The 23,004-nt window shown below is 39.1% G+C and overlaps 2 protein-coding genes across 4 annotated transcripts in view; one reads left to right on the forward strand and one right to left on the reverse strand.

Moving 5' to 3' along the window:
- The window catches only part of LOC118404320 (nephrin-like), a 7,873-nt gene extending 6,044 nt beyond the window's left edge, over positions 1-1,829 (reverse strand). Inside the window, exons 1-3 of the mRNA XM_035803388.1 lie at positions 1,623-1,829; positions 797-940; positions 269-469 (exon numbers count right to left, since the gene is read on the reverse strand). Of these exons, the coding sequence (XP_035659281.1) occupies positions 269-469; positions 797-940; positions 1,623-1,686 (409 nt within the window). The 5' untranslated portion in view covers positions 1,687-1,829. The remainder of the gene's footprint in view (positions 1-268; positions 470-796; positions 941-1,622) is intronic.
- Positions 1,830-3,873: 2,044 nt separating this feature from the next.
- LOC118404184 (aldo-keto reductase family 1 member A1-A-like) lies at positions 3,874-21,064 on the forward strand. Of its 3 annotated transcripts, none has more exons than XM_035803207.1 (11): positions 3,874-4,008; positions 5,393-5,515; positions 6,004-6,168; positions 8,002-8,118; positions 9,029-9,112; positions 14,783-14,899; positions 17,243-17,340; positions 17,944-18,028; positions 18,501-18,584; positions 19,912-19,994; positions 20,824-21,064. In XM_035803207.1, exons 2-11 carry the CDS (start codon positions 5,426-5,428, stop codon positions 20,864-20,866), a joined length of 966 nt encoding a protein of 321 aa, XP_035659100.1. In that variant the 5' UTR covers positions 3,874-4,008; positions 5,393-5,425; the 3' UTR covers positions 20,867-21,064. The 3 variants fall into 3 exon arrangements, with proteins under 3 accessions (XP_035659100.1, XP_035659101.1, XP_035659099.1); XM_035803208.1 differs by lacking the exon at positions 3,874-4,008 and adding an exon at positions 4,929-5,002; XM_035803206.1 differs by lacking the exon at positions 3,874-4,008 and adding an exon at positions 5,002-5,160.
- The last annotated feature ends 1,940 nt before the right edge of the window (positions 21,065-23,004 follow it).

Genomic DNA, 23,004 nt, shown 5'->3' on the forward strand with positions numbered 1-23,004 from the left:
ATACAACACCACAAAGAACTTGTACTGCAGTCTGCATCAAATCTTAATGACCAAACGTTAACACTTTGAATACATGACTTTTATACATGTGTACAAAAAAATCACTGATGTTGTGTCTGTAACTGTAAGTGTAAGGTCATGTCAATAACATATGTTTTATTTGCAAAATCATGCCCGAGGGCATAAACAATAACACAATCATGGTTAGCATTGAATACAATGCTAATAAATGGAAGATGCAGTACAGAATGTTCAACATGATACTTACATGTCACAACAAGCTCATATCGAGTTTTTCTCTTGTCCTCTTGCAAGCTTTGTGGCTGCTGGCACTCGATGTAAACACCATTGGTGGCCTCATCCTCCCTTCTTACCACCATCTGGAGTGTTGTACCATTTGGGCCTTTCAGTCTTATGTCAGTACGATTCCTGTACTGGTTTCTCAATATAAACTCATCAAGTGGAGAATCTGTAACAAGCAAGTAAACAACCATGTAGTAATGTAGTACAGTACACATGTTACAAATAGTTCTAAACTGTAAGTAAACAGTTACTTATCTCAAATTGTTACAAATGTTTAGTAAACGTTAGAACAGAAAGGAAGAAATTTTTTAAACATCCACTTGGTAATGTGGAATTGACTCTAATCGAGAGATAAAAGTAGGGATTTCAGCAACAAGAAAGCTTGGAGGAAATGAGATTGTCGCAGAAAAAGTTTGATCCATGATCATTACCATGTATTACATATATTGAAGTTAACAGTATGTTCATTCCAAAAATTGTGAGGGAAACTTACCTGCAGTTCTTTTCAAGATTACTGTCACATCAGGTCTCACCCTGACCCAGTAAAAATCCCTCCCTGTGTAGTACCGTAGATCACATGGAAACTCCACAGATTGACCTTCTTGGACGACCAGTCTTTTAGTGGTAACTGCAACACCTTGTGGACAGACAAGACCTGCTGTTACAGTGTTGTTCAATCAACAAGAATACACTTTCAGCATCAACAGATGGAGAACAAGCAAGTGCATACATGACTAGGGGTGGGTACCAGTACTGAAAATTTAGGTACAAGTCTTGTACAGGTCAAAAGAATCATGGTTGTCTGTGAATGTAGTTGTGGTGAAGTCGTAGAAAAAAAACCTACTAAATTAGGACTTTTTAATCACCAGGAGGTTTTGAGGGTACCTACTGGCTGCAAAATACACCCGATGTTATCATACACTCAAGGATAAAGTCGTGAATCGGTCTGGAAATTCCGGTTTTGCGACCAGATCCTGCCCAATTCACGACCACAGAAATGAAATACAAAGTGTTAAAACCTCCTTTTTAAAACAAAAGAACCAAGTCCCCACATGGATGAATTCTATTTTTAATATATCCCAACATGTCACCCTGCATTTTTAAAATCTCCTCACCGTGAAAACGCTAAGACCCCCACCTATTTAGGATCCATACATAAAGACTGAAAAAAAATGGATAGGGACAGACTGGGGAGAACATAAATACATGGAAAATATGGCAAAGTGACATATTAAATAGCTGAGAAAAATCCAGACAGAAAAAAATGTGGGGAGGGGGGTAGAACACATGTGTGAACATGATTGTATGGAAAACGTTACCATATTGCATCTGTGTCCCCCAAACTAGCACCAACACCATCACAACGCGTTCGGTGACCGCCATGATGATAATCTTGCCTCTAATGGGTTACTATGGCTCTGAAATTCGCAGAAGAAATCACTGAAGATCCGATTTTCCCGGGTGCCGCGCCTAAATTATGTGATCACGTGCGTTTTAGTCCCGTCCCAATGGCTGGCATGACTCTCGTTCTCAGGACTGCCTGAGTGCTCTTCTTTTTTTATCTTCTAGCGGAATTCTTATTTTGTTTTACCTCAGAACTTGTACAGTATAGATATAACGAAATTTGTATCTTGTACTTAGTTTTGCTTTCAAATCACTCGAGAATCCGAAATTGGTGAGGTACAACTTCAAGACCTGGGTACGACACTATGATTGCGTCACGCGAACATGTGCTGGGTTTTCCCCCACCGGAAATATATACCAACCCGGCGTTTGACAACGCCTGTTTTCTCATAGTTTTGCGGAAGGTGTGGCTCTCGTCACGAGTTGTGTTCACCTGATTATCCCCGTGACTTCGGTATACTTGCCTGACGTCATCTGACGTGCACATGAGCTTTGTCACGTCGCAGCGAGGCTAAAAATTCCGTGAAACGCGCGTAAACAGACGACAACAACAAACGTGGGGAGGGGCCTAGGGGAGGGGATTTCCAGCACATGTGACCGGTCTTCTCCCAACTTCTAGATAATTTTGTATGATGACCAGATGACAACTAGCAAGGTAGCTAGCTGGAGCTCAACTTCCGACAAGCATTGACGGATACCAGAGATCAAACAACAGATCTAGAGGAATGCATGAGCAGGAAACAACAAGGGCAAGTTGACAGCTAGTGGACTGTTAAATTCGTACACACAACAACAGTAGAACAGATCTAGACCGTCTAGAGTTCGTCCAGTCCGGCCAGTCGCCCAGGTGCCGAGTTGTCCTGATACCCAGTCCGGCCAGGTAGAAACTCTAGTTTCCAGTTTGGGCCGTGTTCAACATGAATTCTGTGGACATCCTTGGCTTCGTGCTGGTGTTCGTCAGTCTTGGAATACATGGTCTCCAGGGTACGTGATGTTTTGCTTTGATAATTTGTTGGTTCTTAATGAGAGGGGGGGGGGGCGATGTCACTGGTACAGATTTTCTGTTGAAAAGTACATCTATATTTCCAGGTATGTCACTTGTGTGAAAATAAGGGAGGATGCATGCTAATATATCCAGGTATTCGAACATGAGAGATATGCATCTCTTAATTGATATTAATAAAACATTGTTGACAATTTTATCAATATGATAATATGAGGGTCAGATTATATATATATATATGGTAACTTGATGATATGCAAATAATAAAATTAAGTCTTAAGTGCAATTATGCTACAATAATCTATGATCCTTGTCAACATTGCTTACTGTTAGATATTGTAACAGTTCATTGTTGTTGTTTTCGCTCACAGAATTCACTTATAAGCCCTCATTGGCAATAATTTACAATAAACTTATGTTAGCTTTGTATCAGATAACGTTCCATGTAGCATAAACTACAACCCTAAAGCTGGCATTTACATGTGTCCATCATAGGCATCTGTACATGATGCATACATTACTGTGTTAGTGTACTTAGCACCAACCATGGGCAGGGAGTTAACATCTCTTTGTTCATTTGTTTATTCAGTGTATTGTTCATTTACTAGTATTTATTTATCTATTTATCTGATCACAGTCAGTGTGACAGTGCTGTAGGAAATTGAGCTTGAAGACCCTGTATTGTTGTACCGATATATTGTGCCTATGTAGCATTGATCACGATTTCGTTTGTTTCTTTGTTTCTTTCCTTTTTGTCACACACCTCATGGCGTAACACGCCAGATCTTTACTCAGAGCTGGTAAGTACAACCTGTGTATCTCCTACCAGCATGGACCACCTAGACTTAGATATCTCAAAGACATCTGTTCGAAACTTATCATTGTTACTAGTAGAGTTTACTAGTAGAATTTGCTAGTTAATGCCTATAGCCTCCACCTCAGTTCTTCCTACAGAGGTATGGACAACTTACATGTAGATGGATAGTAGAAGTCGACAGAAGAGGATGATCCCTTGCTTGGATTTTTAGTCAATATATGAAATAAGTCACATTTTCCATTCACCGACCAATGAAAATCTATATAATCGGCCAAACATCCCTGGCATATATTCCTCTCATACTTAGGGAGCTTCATTAGTCTAACTTGTTATTATACCCCCCTAGGTGCCAATGTCTATGGCAATGAGGGTGGAGCGGTGGTGTTGGAGTGTGACATCAACTATGACCCCGGACTGAACCTGTTCTGGCAGACAGTCGAGTCAAGTGGATTTGACTTACAGATCCTGCTAAAGAAAACAGGTACTACATCATGTACTCTTGTCCAGTCATATATTTTCGAGCAAATAACTTTATAGTTAACAAATATGTCTTACATTGTACTACTATCTATATAGATAGCTATAGTTACTATTATAACGGTAAACAAAACCTCATGACGATACATACAAAGGCATGTATATACAACATGGTACACATGCGCGTTTCGTAAAAAGTCGTAGCATGTAGTTTACTAGAAGAGCATGGAAATTGCTCTATGTTTTTCTGTCGATGTAACAAGTGAACGTTAACGTACCTAGTAACTGTTAACGTACCTGTTTTGGCCAGCGGGTGTTGCCGCGGTTGCCTTGTTGTCGTTGGCTACGTCCACGGTTTAGATACACGAGTGGACTTAAGATGGCACAAGGTATATTGAGTTTGCGGTCTTTCTTTTGAACGCCATGGTCTCTTTTGAAACTAGAACAAAGCCACGGGTGAAATAGGAGTACAAACGACAACAAACATTCAAGCATATCAGATACAGTTAGAGCCTTTAATAGAGGGTATTGAACTTAAGACTTGAACTATTATTACTACTATTGCGCACGGCATTTATTTCATACACCATACATTGCACTGTGTATCCGTATATTTGTACTGGCAAAAGAACAATACAATTAAAATCTTTTGGAACTGTTGACAACGGAATTAAGTTAGTAGACCATTAATTATAACCACTTTAAACCACAATTGGCCAATGATCTAAGGGACCGTTAAACTCAAACTTGGAACATAAATTTTTAAAAAAGCACATAGTGTACACATGCATTGTCAAGTGAGAATAGCTTATAAAATATTAGCTAGAAGTTGTAATGAACTCAAACTTCGACTCAAAAACACGCCATATCTACGTAGATTCAGGTGTTTTACAAGTTGAGTCTCCAACCGTGTTTGCTTATTGCTGCTATGTGGATAGCGATCGCTAGGTGTCGCTTCTACCTCGTTGTCTTTTGTAAGCATTTCATTTGGGACACTGGTAGGTAGTTTTGCAGACTGCTGCATGTATTACTCTGTTCTTTCTTGCGTAACTGGACGTACAATTCCTTTAGCTAGCTCGTCTACACTTTTCTGAGAACTGGAAGGGCACTGCAACAACCAACCGTCGCCGAATTTGGCATGACTAGGCTCACAAATGTAATATTCTTCTATCGTTTGTTTACATTTATGTAACGCTGGCCCATGTGCAGAGTCGTAGCTAACGTCTAACGTTAACGTTAAGCTTATAGCTTGCTGTGTTCCAACAAGGCACTGTTCATCTTGAATAGCACCGTCCTAGGTAGTCACAGATACTAGACCATACTTTGTGCAGATTGTGTATGCTTCTTCGCTGCTATCCGAAGCTTTATTGTGTTGTTTTTGTTGACAGTTGTTCAGGTACATATCTCGCCACGCCCCCAACATGGCCCTGCCAGCAGCCACACTCCGAACCGGGGCACAGATGCCTCTGCTGGGGCTAGGAACAGGGCCGGGATCGGTCGGAACATGGCAGGTTTGTAACATTTTGTAGACTGTTTCGGTGTTATAATTATGTCTAATTTTTGGCGACACCTCAGTAGTGTAGCCTGTAAGACCTCCCTCCACCCCCACCATGCAGACCCTCGCACTACTGTAGAAATTTATGTTTTGGTGCGGCTGCGATAGTTCAGAAATTTTCCCAACTAAATTGTGCTCCTGAAACACAAAGGGCGCATATCTCGGGATTAGAACCCATGCAGAACCCTGTCGGCCTGCTCGGGATCCCAATGCACTAACCGCAAAGCTAAAAGGTCTATTCTCATTAGATTGGTCAGTTGGTGGCACTTAAGCCCCACTGTTACACTCCAAGCCGCCTGCCCCCCAGTAATAGTAGCTGGGAGTGGACTAAAGCATACAAGGCTACCCCAGTTAGAAATAAAATGTATTTCGTCTTCCACCAGTTATGCAATACAATATAATACAATAAAGATAATATATGATGACTTATTCTCTAATTTGCAGACTTCCACCGAGCCTATCTACGAAGCTGTGAAGGTTGCCATAGATACGGGGTACCGTCACATCGACAATGCTGAATCCTACGCGGAAGAGCAGGCGGTCGGACGGGCACTACGGGAGAAGGTCGGCTCTGTGGTGGAGAGGAAGGATATCTTCATCACCAGTAAGGTTAGCAGCAGATTCGTCAACGCCTCATTCACTGTAATGTCCAAGCAGATGTAGGGAGGAAGGGGTGGGGAACTCCTTCAAGTCTTGACCAAAAAATTACAGTAATCTACACTTAATGCATATTTGTGTTTGATATATTTTTTTATTTATACCACATGAATGTATTTCAAGCTATATTTTATATAGGATAAAAATGTAGCTGGTGGTTAAGAATTAAAGATGAAAACAGAAGGGTTGGTAGAAAACTTGCGCCGTACTGCAATGTACATGTATATGCACCAGTTAGGCCTAGGAAAAAAAATGTTGTGTTTCCTGTTTCAGTCCTGAAAAAATTAGGGTCGGTAGGTAGGGATTATCTTTTTTTTTCTTGTATTTTTTTTTAGGCTGGCCAAAATTCTAGTGATACATATTTACAATACAGTTGAACAAAGTAAACTGAAATGTATGATGACACTTGTCTTTCAATGTCAAACTTCAATTTTGTGCATGATAGATACATTTATCCTTCATTAGATGGGACAAGCAGTGTTTTACTTCAATAGGAAGCAGGCCAAATAAATATTCTAACTGGAAGCTATGTGACTCCACTGCCCACCCCAAAAAAAAGTCTAGGGTCGGCAGGTTTTTTTAGGGTAGGTAGGGAAACAGGAAACACAACATTTTTTTTCCTAGGCCTTAGGTACAAGGGCCGCTAAAGGGAGCGACTCACGGGCGACACAAGTGCAGCTAACTTGAGGAGCTTTATTCCAACATGGCGTACAGTAGGAGTCGGTGGTCGGACTGACTATCGGACGGAACCAACGTAACATAGGGGTGTTAGTCTAACTAAATACAACATAAACCAAGTTGAACATGGGTGGCGTGATCATTTTCCTTCCTTATTTGTATCTCTCTTTATACTACTTTTCACCAACTAGCTATGCCCAACTATTATTAATCTTAGTGGCGTGATTTCTTTCCTTTCCTCATCTCTCTCCTACAGATACTGTATTTATTGGTGGTATTACCGTATATTCTCGAATAAAGTACGCACCCCAATTAAAGTATGCACCCCTGATTTTGGACAAGTCTTAGACAGATCTTTGGGACTGAAAGGTAAAATGGAAAAACTCAAATAAAGTACGCACCCCTTCTCCACCAATTTTGAACAGACCTTTAACTGGATAAATTCAAATTTATGATGTTTTCCCCAGGTTATTTTGCATGAAATAACCTGCATTTACACTGTCATTATCTCTATGAACTTGTGATTTGCCTACTGCAAATTATAAAAATCACTGAGAACTGGTAGAAGAAATCAGGAAAAACCAGTTGTACATTGTAATCAAAGTCACTAACTCAAAAGGATTGTATGCAAATGCCAATCTTATGTAAATCATGTTTAGACAATTTCTTTGTTTCATGTTTAGACAACTACAAGACAACAACAATGTGCATGTTTTGAAACATTACTAGAAGTGTGGCTCCACCTTGCTTTATTTTAGGCTTTTTTTACCATTTCTCTGTGCAGTTACCTCAAATAAAGTACGCACCCCAACTTTGGCAACAACTTGTAGCACCTTTTCAATTTTGAAAAGTTCAAAAAGTGCGTACTTTATTCGAGAATATACGGTATCTTTCTTTCCTTCTCTATAACATTTACAGTTACTGTCTCTTTAGATAGCATGATTTAATACTGTCAGTGACAAAAAAGCCATCGTAGCTTATTTTTTTTTATTTTCTTCAGAAAGCGCATGCCTACATGTACATGAAAAAGGATTGATTACGCAACCTAACATCACTTATGGACTTGCTGTCCTACTTTGAATCAAATTTCTGTCTCTCCCGTTTCAGTTGTGGAACACGAGGCACCACCCCGATGACGTCCTGCCTGCCTGTCAGAGGAGCCTAACCGACCTGGGACTAGACTATTTGGACCTGTACCTCATGCACTTCCCTGTAGCATGGACGGTAGGTTTGCATTCTGTCTTGTCTAAGTTAATCAAAATAAATCAACATCTATATCTATGCTATATCTCTGTAACGTTACAGTCAAAACTGATAGAAGCTGGTGGACAGTTGTGTCAATGGAATAATTAACCCACCATCTATATATAAATAAATAAATAATCTTTAATGCAAATTCATGCCCGAGGGCTAATTGCATACAAAGTAAAGTAGTAGTGGTATACATAAACATAATTAACAAAGAAGGGAAATGATATTCATAGATAAATCAAAAGGGAATAACGTCTAAACTAAATCTATTTCTACCTAAGCTATATGATGGGTTTGACTTCTTTTCCGTAAGCAGTGGAAGATGAATTGTCCAACATTTTCATATATAAAGGAGTTGGACGACTTAAGTAAGAAGATTGATTTTTGTTGGTCGGTAAGGTGATAAAAGCTTGGGTAAGTTTTACTGATTTTAAGGAAAAGTTTGTTTCTTTCGTAACTGTAATGTGAACATTGACAAATGAAATGTAGTTCATCTTCCACTGCTTTCCCTGAACAATGATTACACGTTCTCTCGTCAACGGACAGTTTTTTGTACCTGCCTCTCTCTCTCTATTTCTAATGAATGAGCACTTATCCTCATTTTACATAAAGCGGATCTTAGCTCAAAATCTGAGTGGTATAGGTAACTCTCCATTCTGTACTCAGATTTAAGTTTCTTATACAATCTTATCTTAATATATATATAACTGGTAAAATCTTAATCTGTATCAGCGGCCACCTTTGCACATCGATCCCTGGCTATAAGCTGTGGTCACTTTTTGTCAGTCCCTTGAAATTTTTCCCATGGACATCAGTAAATACTAGTAGTCTATAGCAGCCACCTGTCTAGTCTAGTCAATCTACACACTTTCCTTGTTCACAGAGAGGGGATGTGTACTATCCTAAAGACGAGAATGGCCGAGCAGTACTGGCTACTCCTGATGTTCCCTTCATGGACACATGGAAGGTAAGACTGTTCTCTATTACATTAAATAAACTAGGGGATCCAAACTTGTACCACTTACTCATGGCTTAAGAGTGTTTGACTTAGAATTTATAGGTCCTGAGTTCGATGTTGTGCCCTTAGGAAAGGCACTTTACACGACCTTCCTCACTTCACCCAGGTGTAACAATGGGTACCTGACTTTGGTCAGGGAGGCAAAAGACTACCTTGGCCTGTCTGTACCATGTATGTGACTCTTAATATAAGTTGCAGTACCACCTTCAAGAGCTCTCTACCTCGCAACAATCATATCCAAACCTGGAAGTTCCATTTCAGTACCATAACAAGCTGCTAGGGGGCCCCAAATCGTTTTCAGGTCTTGTCAAGACCTACTAAAGCTAAAGTTGCCATACATCACATTTATTGTGATGCATAGGCCTGGCACCCATATCCGTTTTTAAGCCCTGGGGTCACACATATACAAGTTAAGACCCATATATTGAATATCAATACAATCTATGACTTATAATGACCCAACAAGTGAAATCCGTCCTTACTAAACTGCAGAACTGAACAAATTTTGATCAAAATGGGAAAGCTTATATAGACCATACGTGTTCCCTCTGATCCAAAGACTGTTATTTGGACATTTAGTACTGTAAATGCATTTAAGTTTGTGGGGATTTAATTTTGCTGTAGTGGGAAAAAGGACTTTTCGCGGTGGTTTTAAGTTTGTAAAGGAAAAATGTTCACAGTGGTTTTAAGTTCGCGGTGAAGCAGCTACCGCAAAAATCGTGAACATTAATTAAACCACTGCAAAAGTTTCTGCATTTACAGTACTAAGTAGGCCTTTCTAAGAGTGGTTCTACTCTTGTGTTTAATCACTTTACCAATAAACATGCTTTTTGTTTATTTCTACCCATGTTGAAGCGCCAACATGGGTGTTCAAAAATTTGATTAAATCGGATCATAATGACCCCCCAGTATGGGGATTAGCTTCATTAAATGCTTGTTGTTGGCATTCCTCATAATTAAATACAAGAAGTGTAGGGTACATTTTGCGGTTTCTTCAAGAATTTTCTTGGCTATTCACAAAAATATCTACAAAGCATATATTTGTTGCTGACTACATTGCTTATTACAAATGAAATAAAAGGTTTTATGTATGTGAATTACTCAGAATTCTTACATTAACTTAAATTTTGAGCTTTATAAGGAAATGGCATAAATTATGATAATGAGGCCCTTTACCAAAAGGATTGGGCAGGGCAGAATATAACATGTTCCTTCCATTTTGGAACCTTTTAACCGGTCTTTTTCAACCCACATTAGATATAAAATGTCCTTGGTCAAAGCCAACTTGTTTAGATTAGACTGGGTATCGGTACAGCGTACCGGTACAAAACCGTTTTTTCTTATTGGACCGGTCCAGAAAAGCCAGACCTGAAAAGATAAGGTGGACCGAATGTTGGACCTATTAGAAAATTAACAAATTATCGTATCAGACATTCACACGTTTTGGCGCTTGCAGGTTGAAGAAAATAACAAGTAGTGAAGTAGAGTAGAGTTTATAGTAATTTCTACCAAGTTTTACAGCCAATCGTACAGGTGCAGTTAGCATTGTAGGATTTTAAAATGCTAGTGTAAGTCTAATACTCCACCAAACAGATTTCTTTGTAGTGAAATGGACCATTGGTATGAGTCATACTGAATCAGGTCCAGGTTCAGGTCCTGACCTGATCCTTTGGACCTGAATGTTCTGTACCGGTACCCACCCCTAGTCTAGATATAGCCAACACTAGTATTTGTTAAGTCTTTTGTTATGATAATAATCAACTGTCCATTGCGAGTACATCATACATGGTAGAAACATTCTTTCATGTTTGATTCAACCCATGTATTGAAAGCGCCAATCATGGGTTTCCAAAAATAATTCGAATTAGTAATTATAGGGAATGATGTACGGTTTGGTGAAAATAATGGTAGCTAGCATCTTGAATCCGTCCAATGTGCATCACATATTCTCTTTGGTTTTCACCACAACACAACCTGTAAAGAAATCTTAAAAATTACAAAACACAAGCGAAACTGCCTTACTGCAAGTGTTATGTGAATGTTTCAGTACACAAACTACGTAAGGTCTTCAGAATTCTCAGTATTTACTTACAATTTGTCTAGTCTTAAAAATGGCATAAATTATGTTAATAAGGTCTACAAAAAGCCTGTTAGAGGATAGACTGATGAAAAGAGAGTATGTTTGCTTAAGCTAAGGGCACAACCCGCCATACATGCAATTTGTCCGTCCGTTTTTTGGGAGGCCACATCGGCCATGTATTTCTGAAAACGTTCAGGCTGTACTGGCACGTGCGGGGGGCGAATCCGCAGCCCGATGGCACACAAAGTTTTGCCTGCCTGCACGTACATTGTAAAGTTCTACGGCGTGTCTGTGTGCTCCAAAATCCGTCGGATTTCCTACGAGTTCGTACGGAGGCGGTACTTACCACTTACGGATCCCAAAAGATTGCCCACGTTTTGGCACGTAGACAGCACGTATTTGCATGTACGGCGGGTTGTGCCCTTAGCTTTAATAGTGTCTTATTGATGAGTTTCTTTTTCCATAGACTTCTACGTTATAATTCTTGGTTTACATAGCCGCGTTCATAATGAAGCTAAGTGAAATTTTAGCAGATTTTTCATTCTATGTTGAGCACATTTACCCTATATCGTGGGAAAAATTGCCAACGTCAACTATACGTACTAGGTTCTTTTTTTTATAGCAATTACAAACTGCGATTAGTTAATCCCCACAAAAGGCACTTTTTTGCTGCTAGTGTACAACCGCACCACTCAGAACCCAGGACTGTGTACCTCCGACCTAGCGCGCGGCTGCAAAGCTTTACCTGCTAATTTCTTCAATTACAAACAAGCTTTCACCAATCTAACTTTTGATATCAGTTCCGCTGGCTAAAAGGGAATTTCTCACCGCTAAAAACATGCGTCTATACAGCCGTTTAGTTTTTGGCTCGGATCTATTTTAGGGTACCCACTCGCGGAGTAATACATCAATGAGACCTTAACTGTACAACTTCCTTTGTGTGTAAATTCACCCATTTATTGAAAGCGCCAAGGCCGCTGAAAAGCGCCAAAGGCCGCTGAATGGGTGTCCAAAAAATACGAAAAAACCAAATTCAAGAAGGTTCTGTATCGTAAAAGTTGATCACGCTAGCATTATGATTGATGCCAAAATGCGTCACATGGTCTTCCACTACAATACAGGTTGTTAAAACTGTAAGATTTACCCGAATCATTGGTGTCACTTCCTGCTTACAAGTGTACTGTAAAAAATAAAGCACATCAACTATGTTAGGTTTTCAGAATTCTCAGCATTTACTTACAATTTCTCTGGTCTTAAAGATATCATAAATCATGCTAATAAGGTCTATACCAAAATCATCAGGGATTGATATTTGAGTTAGTGGATGTGGTTAGGCTTACTTTAGTATAGTACTGATGCATTCTTTTCAACAGACTTGCTCTAGCCTGTATTAGAGGATAAGAATCCTCTTAGAAAGGATGGAACAAGACAATATATTTTTCTAATTCTAAATCTCAAAATGTTTCTCGGTAAGGCCAGTACGCATCATTAATGACAGACTTGAATATTAGTTGCTACAGCACATCTATAGGAACGAAAAATTAGCTGTTGCAGAGAATATAGATTCAATTTGGTCTTTTTTGCCTCAGGCCAAAGTACTGTAAATGCATTTAAGTTTGCGGGGATTTAATTTCGCGGTAGCGGGAAAAAGGACTTTTCCCGGTGGTTTTAATTACGCGGTAACACCATGCATAGACTGCAGTCTAATACCATAAGAGAAAAATGTTTGCGGTGGATTTAAGTTCGCTGTGAAGTGGTCACAGTGAAAACTGCAAACATTAATCCACCACGAACATTTCTGCATTTACAGTATCCTGTGGAGCCTGTTTGAGGCTAGATTGATCAAAAGACAACTTCCTTTTGTGTTTAGATCCACCCATTGAAAGGCAGCCATTCAAGGCGCCAATGGGTGTCAAAAAATTAGAAGATTAGATGTTGAACCAAAATCCGCCAGGATAGTGTAGAAAGTTGATCATGCAAGCATCATGGTTGATGTCAAAATGCATCATATACACTTTATGGTCTTCCACTACAATACAGGCTGTTAAAACTGGAAGATTATTACCAAACATTGGTGGAAAATCCTGCTTATAAGTATTATGTAAAAAAATAAAGCACATCAACTATGTTAGGTTTTCAGAATTGTCAGCAGTTACTTACAAATTGTGTCTAGTCTTAAAAAATAGCAAAGATTATGTTAATAAGGTCTGTACCACAATGATCGGGAGATTAAGCTTACTGAATGCATTCTGCAGAACAGCCTTGCTCTAGCCTTATAAGGGTTAGCTGGGTCTGCATGGGGGGTCCTGACAATGATTTACGCTGAATTCAGAAGAACCCCCTACGTATTTCGCTTAATCAGGGAAGGCAATTATGCTAAATTTGGTCGCCTCGCTACGAATTACGTAGATAAGATGGTTTTCCCTAGTAGGAGGAAATCAAAATAGGCTGTGTATGTCTTACGGAAAAAAGCAGGCAGACCCTTTAGCCTATATTAGAGGACAAAAAAGGCTCTTAGAAAATGACCAGAACAGGATGATACCGTAACAAGACAATATGTCTATAATTATTCTCAATCTCAACATGTTTCTTGATAGGGCCATGAGTGTGCGCTGACGGGGGCATTTTATGAGCGCAGTGGGTAGCCATTATCTGTTGACTCTTTATAACATCCACGACAACAATTCCTTGGCCTACCGCGAGACTCAGACAACTTCCTTTGTGTATAAATCCACCCATGTATCGAAAGCGTCAATCATGGGCGTCCAAAAACAATTAGAATTAATGGATTAACTCCGGAAATGACGTAATAAAACTGTCTAGGTCAGCATCGTTATTGATGCCAAAATGTATCATATACTCTGTATGGTCTTTCACTACTATTAGGTTTTAAAAACCATAAGATTTACTTAACATTGGTGGAAATGCTAGCGTACATTGTTATTTGAAGGTTTAAGCAAATGAAAATATGTTAGGTTTTCAGAATTGCCAGTATCTACCTAAATCTTTGTCTGTTTTTGAAAATAGCATAAATTATGTTAATGAGGTCAGTAAGATTCGAGGGGAGGGAAATTTTCTTGTGGGTGGGGTTTGCCTTATTTACTGATGCATTTTGCAATATATTCTTAATGTTATCCTAAGAAAATGATCAATGATATTCTCAGTCGACATACACACACGTCGATGTAGGTTAGACATCCAGGTAATAAGATTCGCCAAAAAGTTTTTAGACATAATGCATATTTTAGAAACTACACCTTACACATCAACTTAAACAGCATATGTCAACTGATATGGATGACTGAACTGAACTTAACTGTTACCCCAAGGAGGCTGAATTATAAGCCCCTTGTTCAACCTCCTTGGTTACCCCTATCCTCCAAATCAGGTCACCTCGAAAATACCCTGTCATTGTTCATATTGAACAGCTACTACTGTGTAAGTACTGAAGAAGAAAATGAAGAAATAAGAACACATCAGCAAAAACAAGTTATTTTTCCCTATCAGTTATCATATTTAATTTTTTCATCTTTTTTCAGGCCATGGAGAAGCTGGTGGATGCAGGACTGGTGAAGGCCATCGGTGTGTCCAACTTCAACATCTCACAGATGGAGGAGGTCCTGTCCAATGGGAGGATCAAACCAGCTGTCAATCAAGTACGCTCCTCCCAGATTTTACCTTATAAGGTCACTTCAATTTGATTTGAACAATCTGACCAATGGGAGGATCAAACCAGCTGTCAATCAAGTAAGCTCCTCCCAGAATTTTACCTTATAAGGTCACTTCAATGTTATTTGAACAATCTGACCAATGGGAGGATCAAACCAGCTGTCAATCAAGTAAGCTCCTCCCAGAATTTTACCTTATAAGGTCACTTCAATTTGATTTGAACAATCTGACCAATGGGAGGATCAAACCAGCTGTCAATCAAGTAAGTGTAAGAATCCTCTCAGCCAATAGGAACTATAGATTTTACTATTAATGTGATCAATAATTTATAGCATCAATGTAGCTTTTGAAAGTACAGTAGAAGCCGCTTAATTGCACGACCCATTTGCCAGTGAATTTTGTGCAATTATCTGGTTGGTGCAATAATGCGAAGTTATCTAGCTGGACCACATCAGTTTGGGATTTGGGGGTTCCTTGCAGTTAACAGAAGTTTGCTTTAATCCGTTGTGCAATTATAGCTGGCTTCTACAGTACTTGAGAATGTATCACACTTAATTGTTTAACTTAAACTTATGTTAACCCTGAAACACAAGGGGCAAGTATAAAGCCTGGCTCCTATTATTCGAGCCTGTGCCGAACCAGTGCCGTCAGTTCACAAACCTAACACCGCAAACCACTTTCAGACCCTTTTGGTGGCGCATAAACCACACTGTTGCAACCCCCAGAGCCAAACAACCACCCACCCACACCCATGCAGTTAATTTTCTTCGATACACTTTTTACAAAATTTAAAAGCTGCTTCGGCTTAGTGTTACTAAAGTTGCTAGGAAAGGAAACTTAAGGAAAGGAACGTGATCTTGATCCAGTTTTATCTCACTGAAGAGCTAGTCTTCCACTGGTCGTGACAGAGAAGACAAATGCTAGGTACAGTATTTACAGGTTCATTATACCGGGAAAATTCCAGTAGCTCTTTTCAACAAGCACAATGAACAGTGAACTACGTCTTAACGTCCCGTCGTAACATCCTCCTACGCACAGTCCCAACGGCTAGCTGACTGCTCAGCCTATTGGGCCCTGCTATCCCAGGCCCTACCCCCAGGTATTATGATTGTTGCCACAAACTCGCCGCCCTGCTTATACATATTAATGAGTTTACCCTTATATGGGCAGTCAGCCGTTGGGATATTAATGAGCTTACCCTTATATGGGCAGTCAGCCGTTGGGAATCGGGCGTAGGAGGATGGTGCTATGTAAGCCGTCACATGATTGGATGATTGCCACAAACTGGCCGCCCTGACAGCTTTTGACAGCAAAAAGCCCTATACCTGCGGGTAGGGCCTGGGATAGCAGGGCCCAATAGGCTGAGCAGTCAGCTAGCCGTTGGGACCGTGCGTAGGAGGATGCGTCGTAAGGACGCAACCCTTTCCAGTAGCATGCATGTCGGGTGATCGACAAAGCCGGAATCGAACTCACGACTTCTAGTTCCAGAGGCAGGGCCGCTAACCACTGGACTATGCACACTACTAACTGGGATGAATCATTGAATGGGAAGAGGTCACCTCATGCCATGATGGTTTCCTGCCTCTGGTTTGTGTACTGCATTTAAGTTCGCAGGGATTTAATTTCGTGGTAGCTGGAATGGAGTGTTTGCTTTGGCTGTGAGCTCCCTGTGCTGTGCCATACTGTAAATGCAGAAATGTTCGCGGTGGATTAATGTTCGCGGTTTTCGCGACGGCCGCTTCACCGCGAATTTAAAACCACCGCGAAAATTTTTCCATAACAGTAAGAGACTACAGTGCATGGTGCTACGGCGAAATTAAAACCACCGCGAAAAGTCCATTTTCCCGCAACCGCGAAATTAAATCCCAGCTGACTTAAATGCATTACGGTATACTGTAAGTCACATACTGTACTGCTGCCCCACAAAGAAACGCAGTACTTGCTTCAGCAAAAGTTCTATGTAATTAATGTTGTGCAGGAAGAACTGAAGTACAGAACTGGCAGATCACCTAATGCCACAGCAGGAAAAGCAAGCATGTTCACAAATATAAACAAGGACATTGTAAACAAGCTCTTTTTATTCATGCAAAATTACGCAGGGATTTAAGAGAAGAAACATTAAATTTTAATCTACCTGGTGCAAAATGCATCCAAAATCAGTGGACAAGGGGTGACTGTGTAATACAGTTATTTAAATTTTCCCATTTTAGATTGGTGAATACATAAAAAATGAATCAAAATACATTGTATGCACCCCAAATAGAGAAAAATACTAGCAGCAAAATTGCTTGGAGGTGTTGCTTTCTAATATAGTCATTTCAATTCTCCAGGTGGAGTCTCACCCCTACCTGGTGTGCAGCAAGCTTCTAAAATGTGCTGCTGACAACAATGTCGTCATCACGGCTTTCAGCCCGCTTGGCAGACCTGGGTACTGTAGAAATCATATTTTTCTTTTATACAACAATCAAATATCAGCAATTGACTGCTATATGACTGATCAGTTCTTAAACAGTTAAATAGCCAAACTACGTATCATCATCATCATCATCATCCGGGCGTGCTGGTTGCACGGGTAGTATATTGATTTTGCCGGTATCTATTTTTTTGTGTTCATGTTCTGTTGTGGCAAGGAAGTCATACAACCATTATTAATGCTCATATAACTGCATCAAATTTCTTTGTGTTAAAGATGTGTTGGAACAAGGAAACACAATGTGTATTTAATATGATAAGTGTGCAAAGACTTAAGTAGAGGAGAGCCTGACTGTCAAGTTTCTAAGTAGCCTGACAGCAAAACTTGGTTAACAGAGGCAATTGGTGTTGTTTGCATGATTGAAGATAGTATTTTAAAACACATCAGTAGTTACTCCTGACCTGAACCATCAAAATGTAGAATTTCCTTTGTAGCAAAATGGACCTGGTCCATTGTTTTGGGTATTGCCCATTCACAAGTTCACATACAATAATTAGGTCCAGGTTCAGGTCCAGACCTGGAGTTCAATTCAGACTCACAGTAAGCTTTCTCTTCCAGGGAGGAGAGCCTACATGGTGTCAGTCCCCTCAAGGATCCGAAGGTGATTTCAATTGCAGAAAAGCACAAGAAAACTCCAGCACAGGTAAAACTTGAGTTCTTCTGTAGCAGTTTGAGTAATAAATTTTATTTTTCAATTTTTTACTGGTGGAACAATGTCTGATCAAATATGAAAAATCATGACTTTTTGGTCAATCTGCTGTAAAAATTTTTGTGGCATGCAAGAAAGTCCCTTCACCCTTTGAATGCCAACTTCAATAGTGTTGTATTATGTAGGTCTATAGTTACTGTACTGTTATATTATTGATGCAAGCGAACGATTGTGTTGAATTTAGATATGGTCGGGGTTTAAACTGTGCCCAGGTCATACCAAATACATTGAAATAGAACATTTTAATGCTTTGGAAGTTTGGAATTTGCAGAAATGTCCTTGGACCACCCATATACCAAATACTTTGTTCGATCCCATCTCTCGTCATATATATACCTACAAAATGGTCCATGCTGCTTTCTCTGCTTAGCACTCAGCGCCTAACCAGGTGTTCCATCTCCCACAGGTGTGCCTCAGGTGGCAGGTACAGAGGGGCGTGGTCGTCGTCCCAAAGAGCGCCACACCTGCAAGGATCCTGGAAAACTCTCAGGTACATGTAAGAAAGTGGGGTTATCACATATTTCTGGACATATCTCCTAATAACCTGAATTACTTCTGAATGCTTGGAGAAAATGTATTTTTGGAAAATGTTCAAATGACATTATCACTATGTAACGCTAGTTCACCTTTATCCGTTGTGTTACCTACATGTATATCCGTTGTTTTTAAAAACAGGGTATTTGGGGATATCACGTCGACGGACGTTAGTTTCAAATTGCACTATTATCAGGATATTGCAGTTTAAAACTATTACCTGTCGACTTGATGTGCCTACGTACCCTGCATTTAAATGCAACGGATATAGGTTACCCAATGAATAAAGGTGAATTAGTGTTAGATGTAGAGCACTTCTCTAAATCCGAAAATGTAGAAAAATTTTTGGTCACTGTCTTACCAAAAATAAAGAGGTCTGTCCCTGTCTTATAAGAAATAAAGAGTCTGAGGGAAACGCAATGTGGATACACATAAATCTGTGACAGACACGGACAGACACACACACAGAGACTAGACAGACAGACACAAACACACAAAAACTAGACACACACACAAAAAAAAAACCCAGTATCTCGAGTCCATTTTTCATGTTTGTATTAGGCAGACATTCAACGATGTCCCTGATTTGTCAAAAAGATGCTTACTATTATGCAAAACCATACCCATGCATTCCACCAAATGCATCTGGTTCATTGTCTGCCTTACATGACAACAAATACAAATTTGGTGCAAAAGGTTATTTCAGCAGGAAGCAAGTTATTGGGAACAAATCTGTAACAGTTACTGTTTATATACATGAAAGTTTTGATCTATGTTTTGTAAGATATATGAGTAAATAGCCTATAACATTGTGAAAGAACCACAAAATATAAACAAAAATTTTGCATTTAGGCCACACCAATTTAATTTCTTGGTTCACGGATTCGCTCGCTCCTATTTTTTGGAAAAAAAAAATAAAAATAAAAATTACCACTCAGCAATTTTTCACCATTAATGAAATCATTCACCAACTCTCTGGTGTAGCAAATTGGCCTTTATATTATAAGCTCCTTAAAGTGTGGGTACAGGTGCTGTTACTGTACAATAATAGTGTTTTTGTACTTTTTTCAAGCTTAAAACTTTTTTCCTTTATGTTTTGGATTAGCCGTTACCTTTACCCCAACCATTTTACAATTTTTACTTTTAATTTTCATTTCGCCCTCTCACTCCATATTTTTTATGAAAAAATCCGTGAACCAAGAAATTAAATTGGTGTGGCCTTAAACATGGAATATATACAGATTTCCCCATTTAATGACACTGTAACTGTTGCTGTTTTCCAGATCTTTGACTTTGAGCTGAGCACAGAAGACATGGAAACGATCTCAGGACTGAACAAAGATGCCAGGATTGTCAAGTTTGGGATGTAAGTTATATAAGTTCATTTCATTTTGAATGTTTAAGTCGGTAGTCCCAATGGAGCTTCAGCCATTTGTCTTATCAGGCTTCTAATCTCTAAGACCTGTTCTTCCAACACAGGATGATTGTTTTCCTGTCTCAACAAGCAAATTTCTGTCCTCTAAAAGGTTCAGATTTTCCAAATCTTATAACAACATTGGCGAGCCAAACAATGAATGACATAACAACTTTACAAACTAAATGACAACTTTCAATGCATAATTTTTTACTTGCAGCAAGGAAATATTTCAATGCATCATTACTTGAAGCAATTAAATCCTTTTATTCTGAAAAAAGCATCTTTACTTGTAGCAGTTAAATCCTTTTATTCTGAAAAAAACAATACTTGTTTAAAGCAGGCCAATGGAAAATTCAATGGAAAATTTCCTCGTTGAAACGGGTATCTTTTGAAAATGTCTCTTTCAACATGGGCTCCCAAACAATGAGTGACAATTTAACTTAAATGTAACTAAAAAATCCACTGGCCTGAACCAACTTTACAAGTCATAAATATCTACTGGCATGAACCAGCTTAACAATCTATTATGACAACTTTCAATTCATATTTTTCTTGTAGCAAGGAAATCCTGTCCTCCAAAAAAATCATCACATCAAACTTTTGAAAATATCAACCCAAACATGGGCTCCCAAACAATGAGAAACACTCAGATAACATAAAAATACACTGGGCCGGCACATAGATTATCTTTCAATGCATCCTTTCTTATGTGGTAAAAAGAAAACACTCAAAAGCACTTTACAAGTAGCTAAAAGTCTGTTTTCTTCTGTCATTTCAGGTGTGATGACCATCCACAGTGGCCTTTCAATGGAGAATTCTGAGATTATTACTAGACGTATATTATATGAATGGAAGGACTTTATTGGATTAAATTTTATAACTGTTACAATAATTTGGTCAAGCACATTTCATTAAAGGAGGATCAGTCTTTAGAACTCGTGCTAATTTGGGCAAGATAATGTTTCATTTGTTGTCTGTAATTTCAATAAAAATTGATGGAATAAGAGAATTAAATCAAATGAGAAAGGCTCAGCCTGAATCTTTGTGTACATTTCAGTGCCTCTAAAGTTAAATTAGTCAATCAGGAGAAACTGAAATTCTTCTAAAAAGTATGCAAATTATGAAAACAAGTAATGAAAAAGTACAAATCTTGGTGAACATTATAATAAGTGGAAAGATTAAGTGGAGAGTGCCTCTGGTCTGTAGGTCTATGAGTTCACTCAACAGCTGAGAAAAATCATTAGTGCATGCTGCTTTCTCAGAATTTGGGCATGCAGACTATGGGAGTTGAAGTCACACAGACCACTGTTAGTGGACTGGCCCCTTGTTGCAGTGATTGCACAAAAGTTGTGTGAGCCAGGGCTACAGAAACGATGATGGGCAATGGCTCATGCACAAATTTGATGTGGGAAGGACCAAAGAAAAAACTATAATGTCTAAATGAGGTATTCAGAAGCGGCCAAAACTATGCCATTACAGTACATTTACAAAACATCAGATTTTCTCTACAAATTTCATCATACAGTACACACAGTCATACAGAAGCCACATACAATTTGCAAGTCTTTTGAAAATTTGAGGCTTTTGAAAGTCCAAATTCACTAAAGGTTGCTGCAGGCAACAACCAGCTGCAGCAGTAACATTCAGGTAAGACAAGGAGGGACAAAAACATGAGCTGTGAACTGAGGTGTGCAGGTCTAGTTGATCTGCTTAAAGTCAGACACTCACTTCTTTCTATTTGAAATACAAGCTTTAAGGAAATCCAGAAGTTAGAAATTTTTTTTTTGTAAAACAATTGAAAGTTTCATCATATACATTTTTTCTGCAGCAACGTGCAATTTGCACCACTCAAATAAATAAAGCCAAAATCAAATCATAATGTTATCATTACTTTGCAAGAGATACCCCGTAACATTTTATATGTGAGAGCTTCGAGAAAAAAACATGGACAATTGAGCTCCGACCCTGAGGTGTGTGGGTCAACTTGCTGTGTTGTTCCTACTTGAAACAAGAAGGAAATCCTCAAACATTTTGAACACACTCCATCTTTATCCAAATTATGTGATGGAAATTAGGAAGTGTTTGAGGCAAGTTCTGAAGGGAAAGAAGGCAATTTTACAAATCTCATCACATAGTGAAAATATTTTGAAGCCACGTGCAATTTGCACACTGAAGTACAGTCAAACCTGTCTATAGCGGCCACTGAAAAGACCGGACAAATTTGGCCACTATGGACAGGTGGCCCCTCTGTAGAGGTGGCCCCTAATACAGGTTTGACTGTACAGGCTTTTCGAAAATCAAAATTCAAAATCATAAATGTCAACATCATAACTTTGCGCTGTAATATTTTAGGTGAGGTACAAATGTAGAAGGGAAAAAATGGACAAATGAGCTGCAACCTGACGTGTTAGGGTCAACTTGATCTGCTTTACATCAGATACCGACTTCTTTCTAGTTGAAATAATCAGAAAATCCTCATTTAACATTTTGAACACACTCCATTTTAATCCAAACAGCTATGAAAATTTGAAAGGTTCGAGGCAACATTCACATATAGCACACACATTCTGCAGCCATGTGCAATTTGAACTCAATAAAAGCCTTTTGTGAAGTCTACCAAATTCAAATCATAAAATGTTATCATTACTTTGCAGGTATAACATAAGGTGAGAGAAACATGCTCTGCTGAAATTTAGATACCCAGTTCTTTCTACTTGAAATAAGAAGGAAATCCTCAAACAATTTGAACAGACTATGGAGATTTGGAAAGTTGGAGGCAAGTAACAAAAAAAATTAAAATTTACAAATTTTACATTCTGCAGCTATCGGGGGCTGATTTGACCACCTCCCAAAGAGCTACATTGTGTAAGATAAACTTTCACTTAAGTGTCTCCAAAAGGATTCTTCATTACACACCAAAATCTGTCCAATTGCAGCTCAGGATTCTCTGTCGCCATAG

This window comes from Branchiostoma floridae, chromosome 17 (assembly GCF_000003815.2).
Source record: "Branchiostoma floridae strain S238N-H82 chromosome 17, Bfl_VNyyK, whole genome shotgun sequence".
Taxonomy (NCBI): domain Eukaryota; kingdom Metazoa; phylum Chordata; class Leptocardii; order Amphioxiformes; family Branchiostomatidae; genus Branchiostoma; species Branchiostoma floridae.

Bases quoted from the DNA above. Each gene is read 5' to 3' on its own strand.
- LOC118404184 (XM_035803206.1), top strand. The intron at 8,119-9,028 runs GTAGGTTTGCAT...CCTTGTTCACAG, and splicing joins ACTTCCCTGTAGCATGGACG to AGAGGGGATGTGTACTATCC. The intron at 18,585-19,911 runs GTACATGTAAGA...GCTGTTTTCCAG, and splicing joins GGATCCTGGAAAACTCTCAG to ATCTTTGACTTTGAGCTGAG.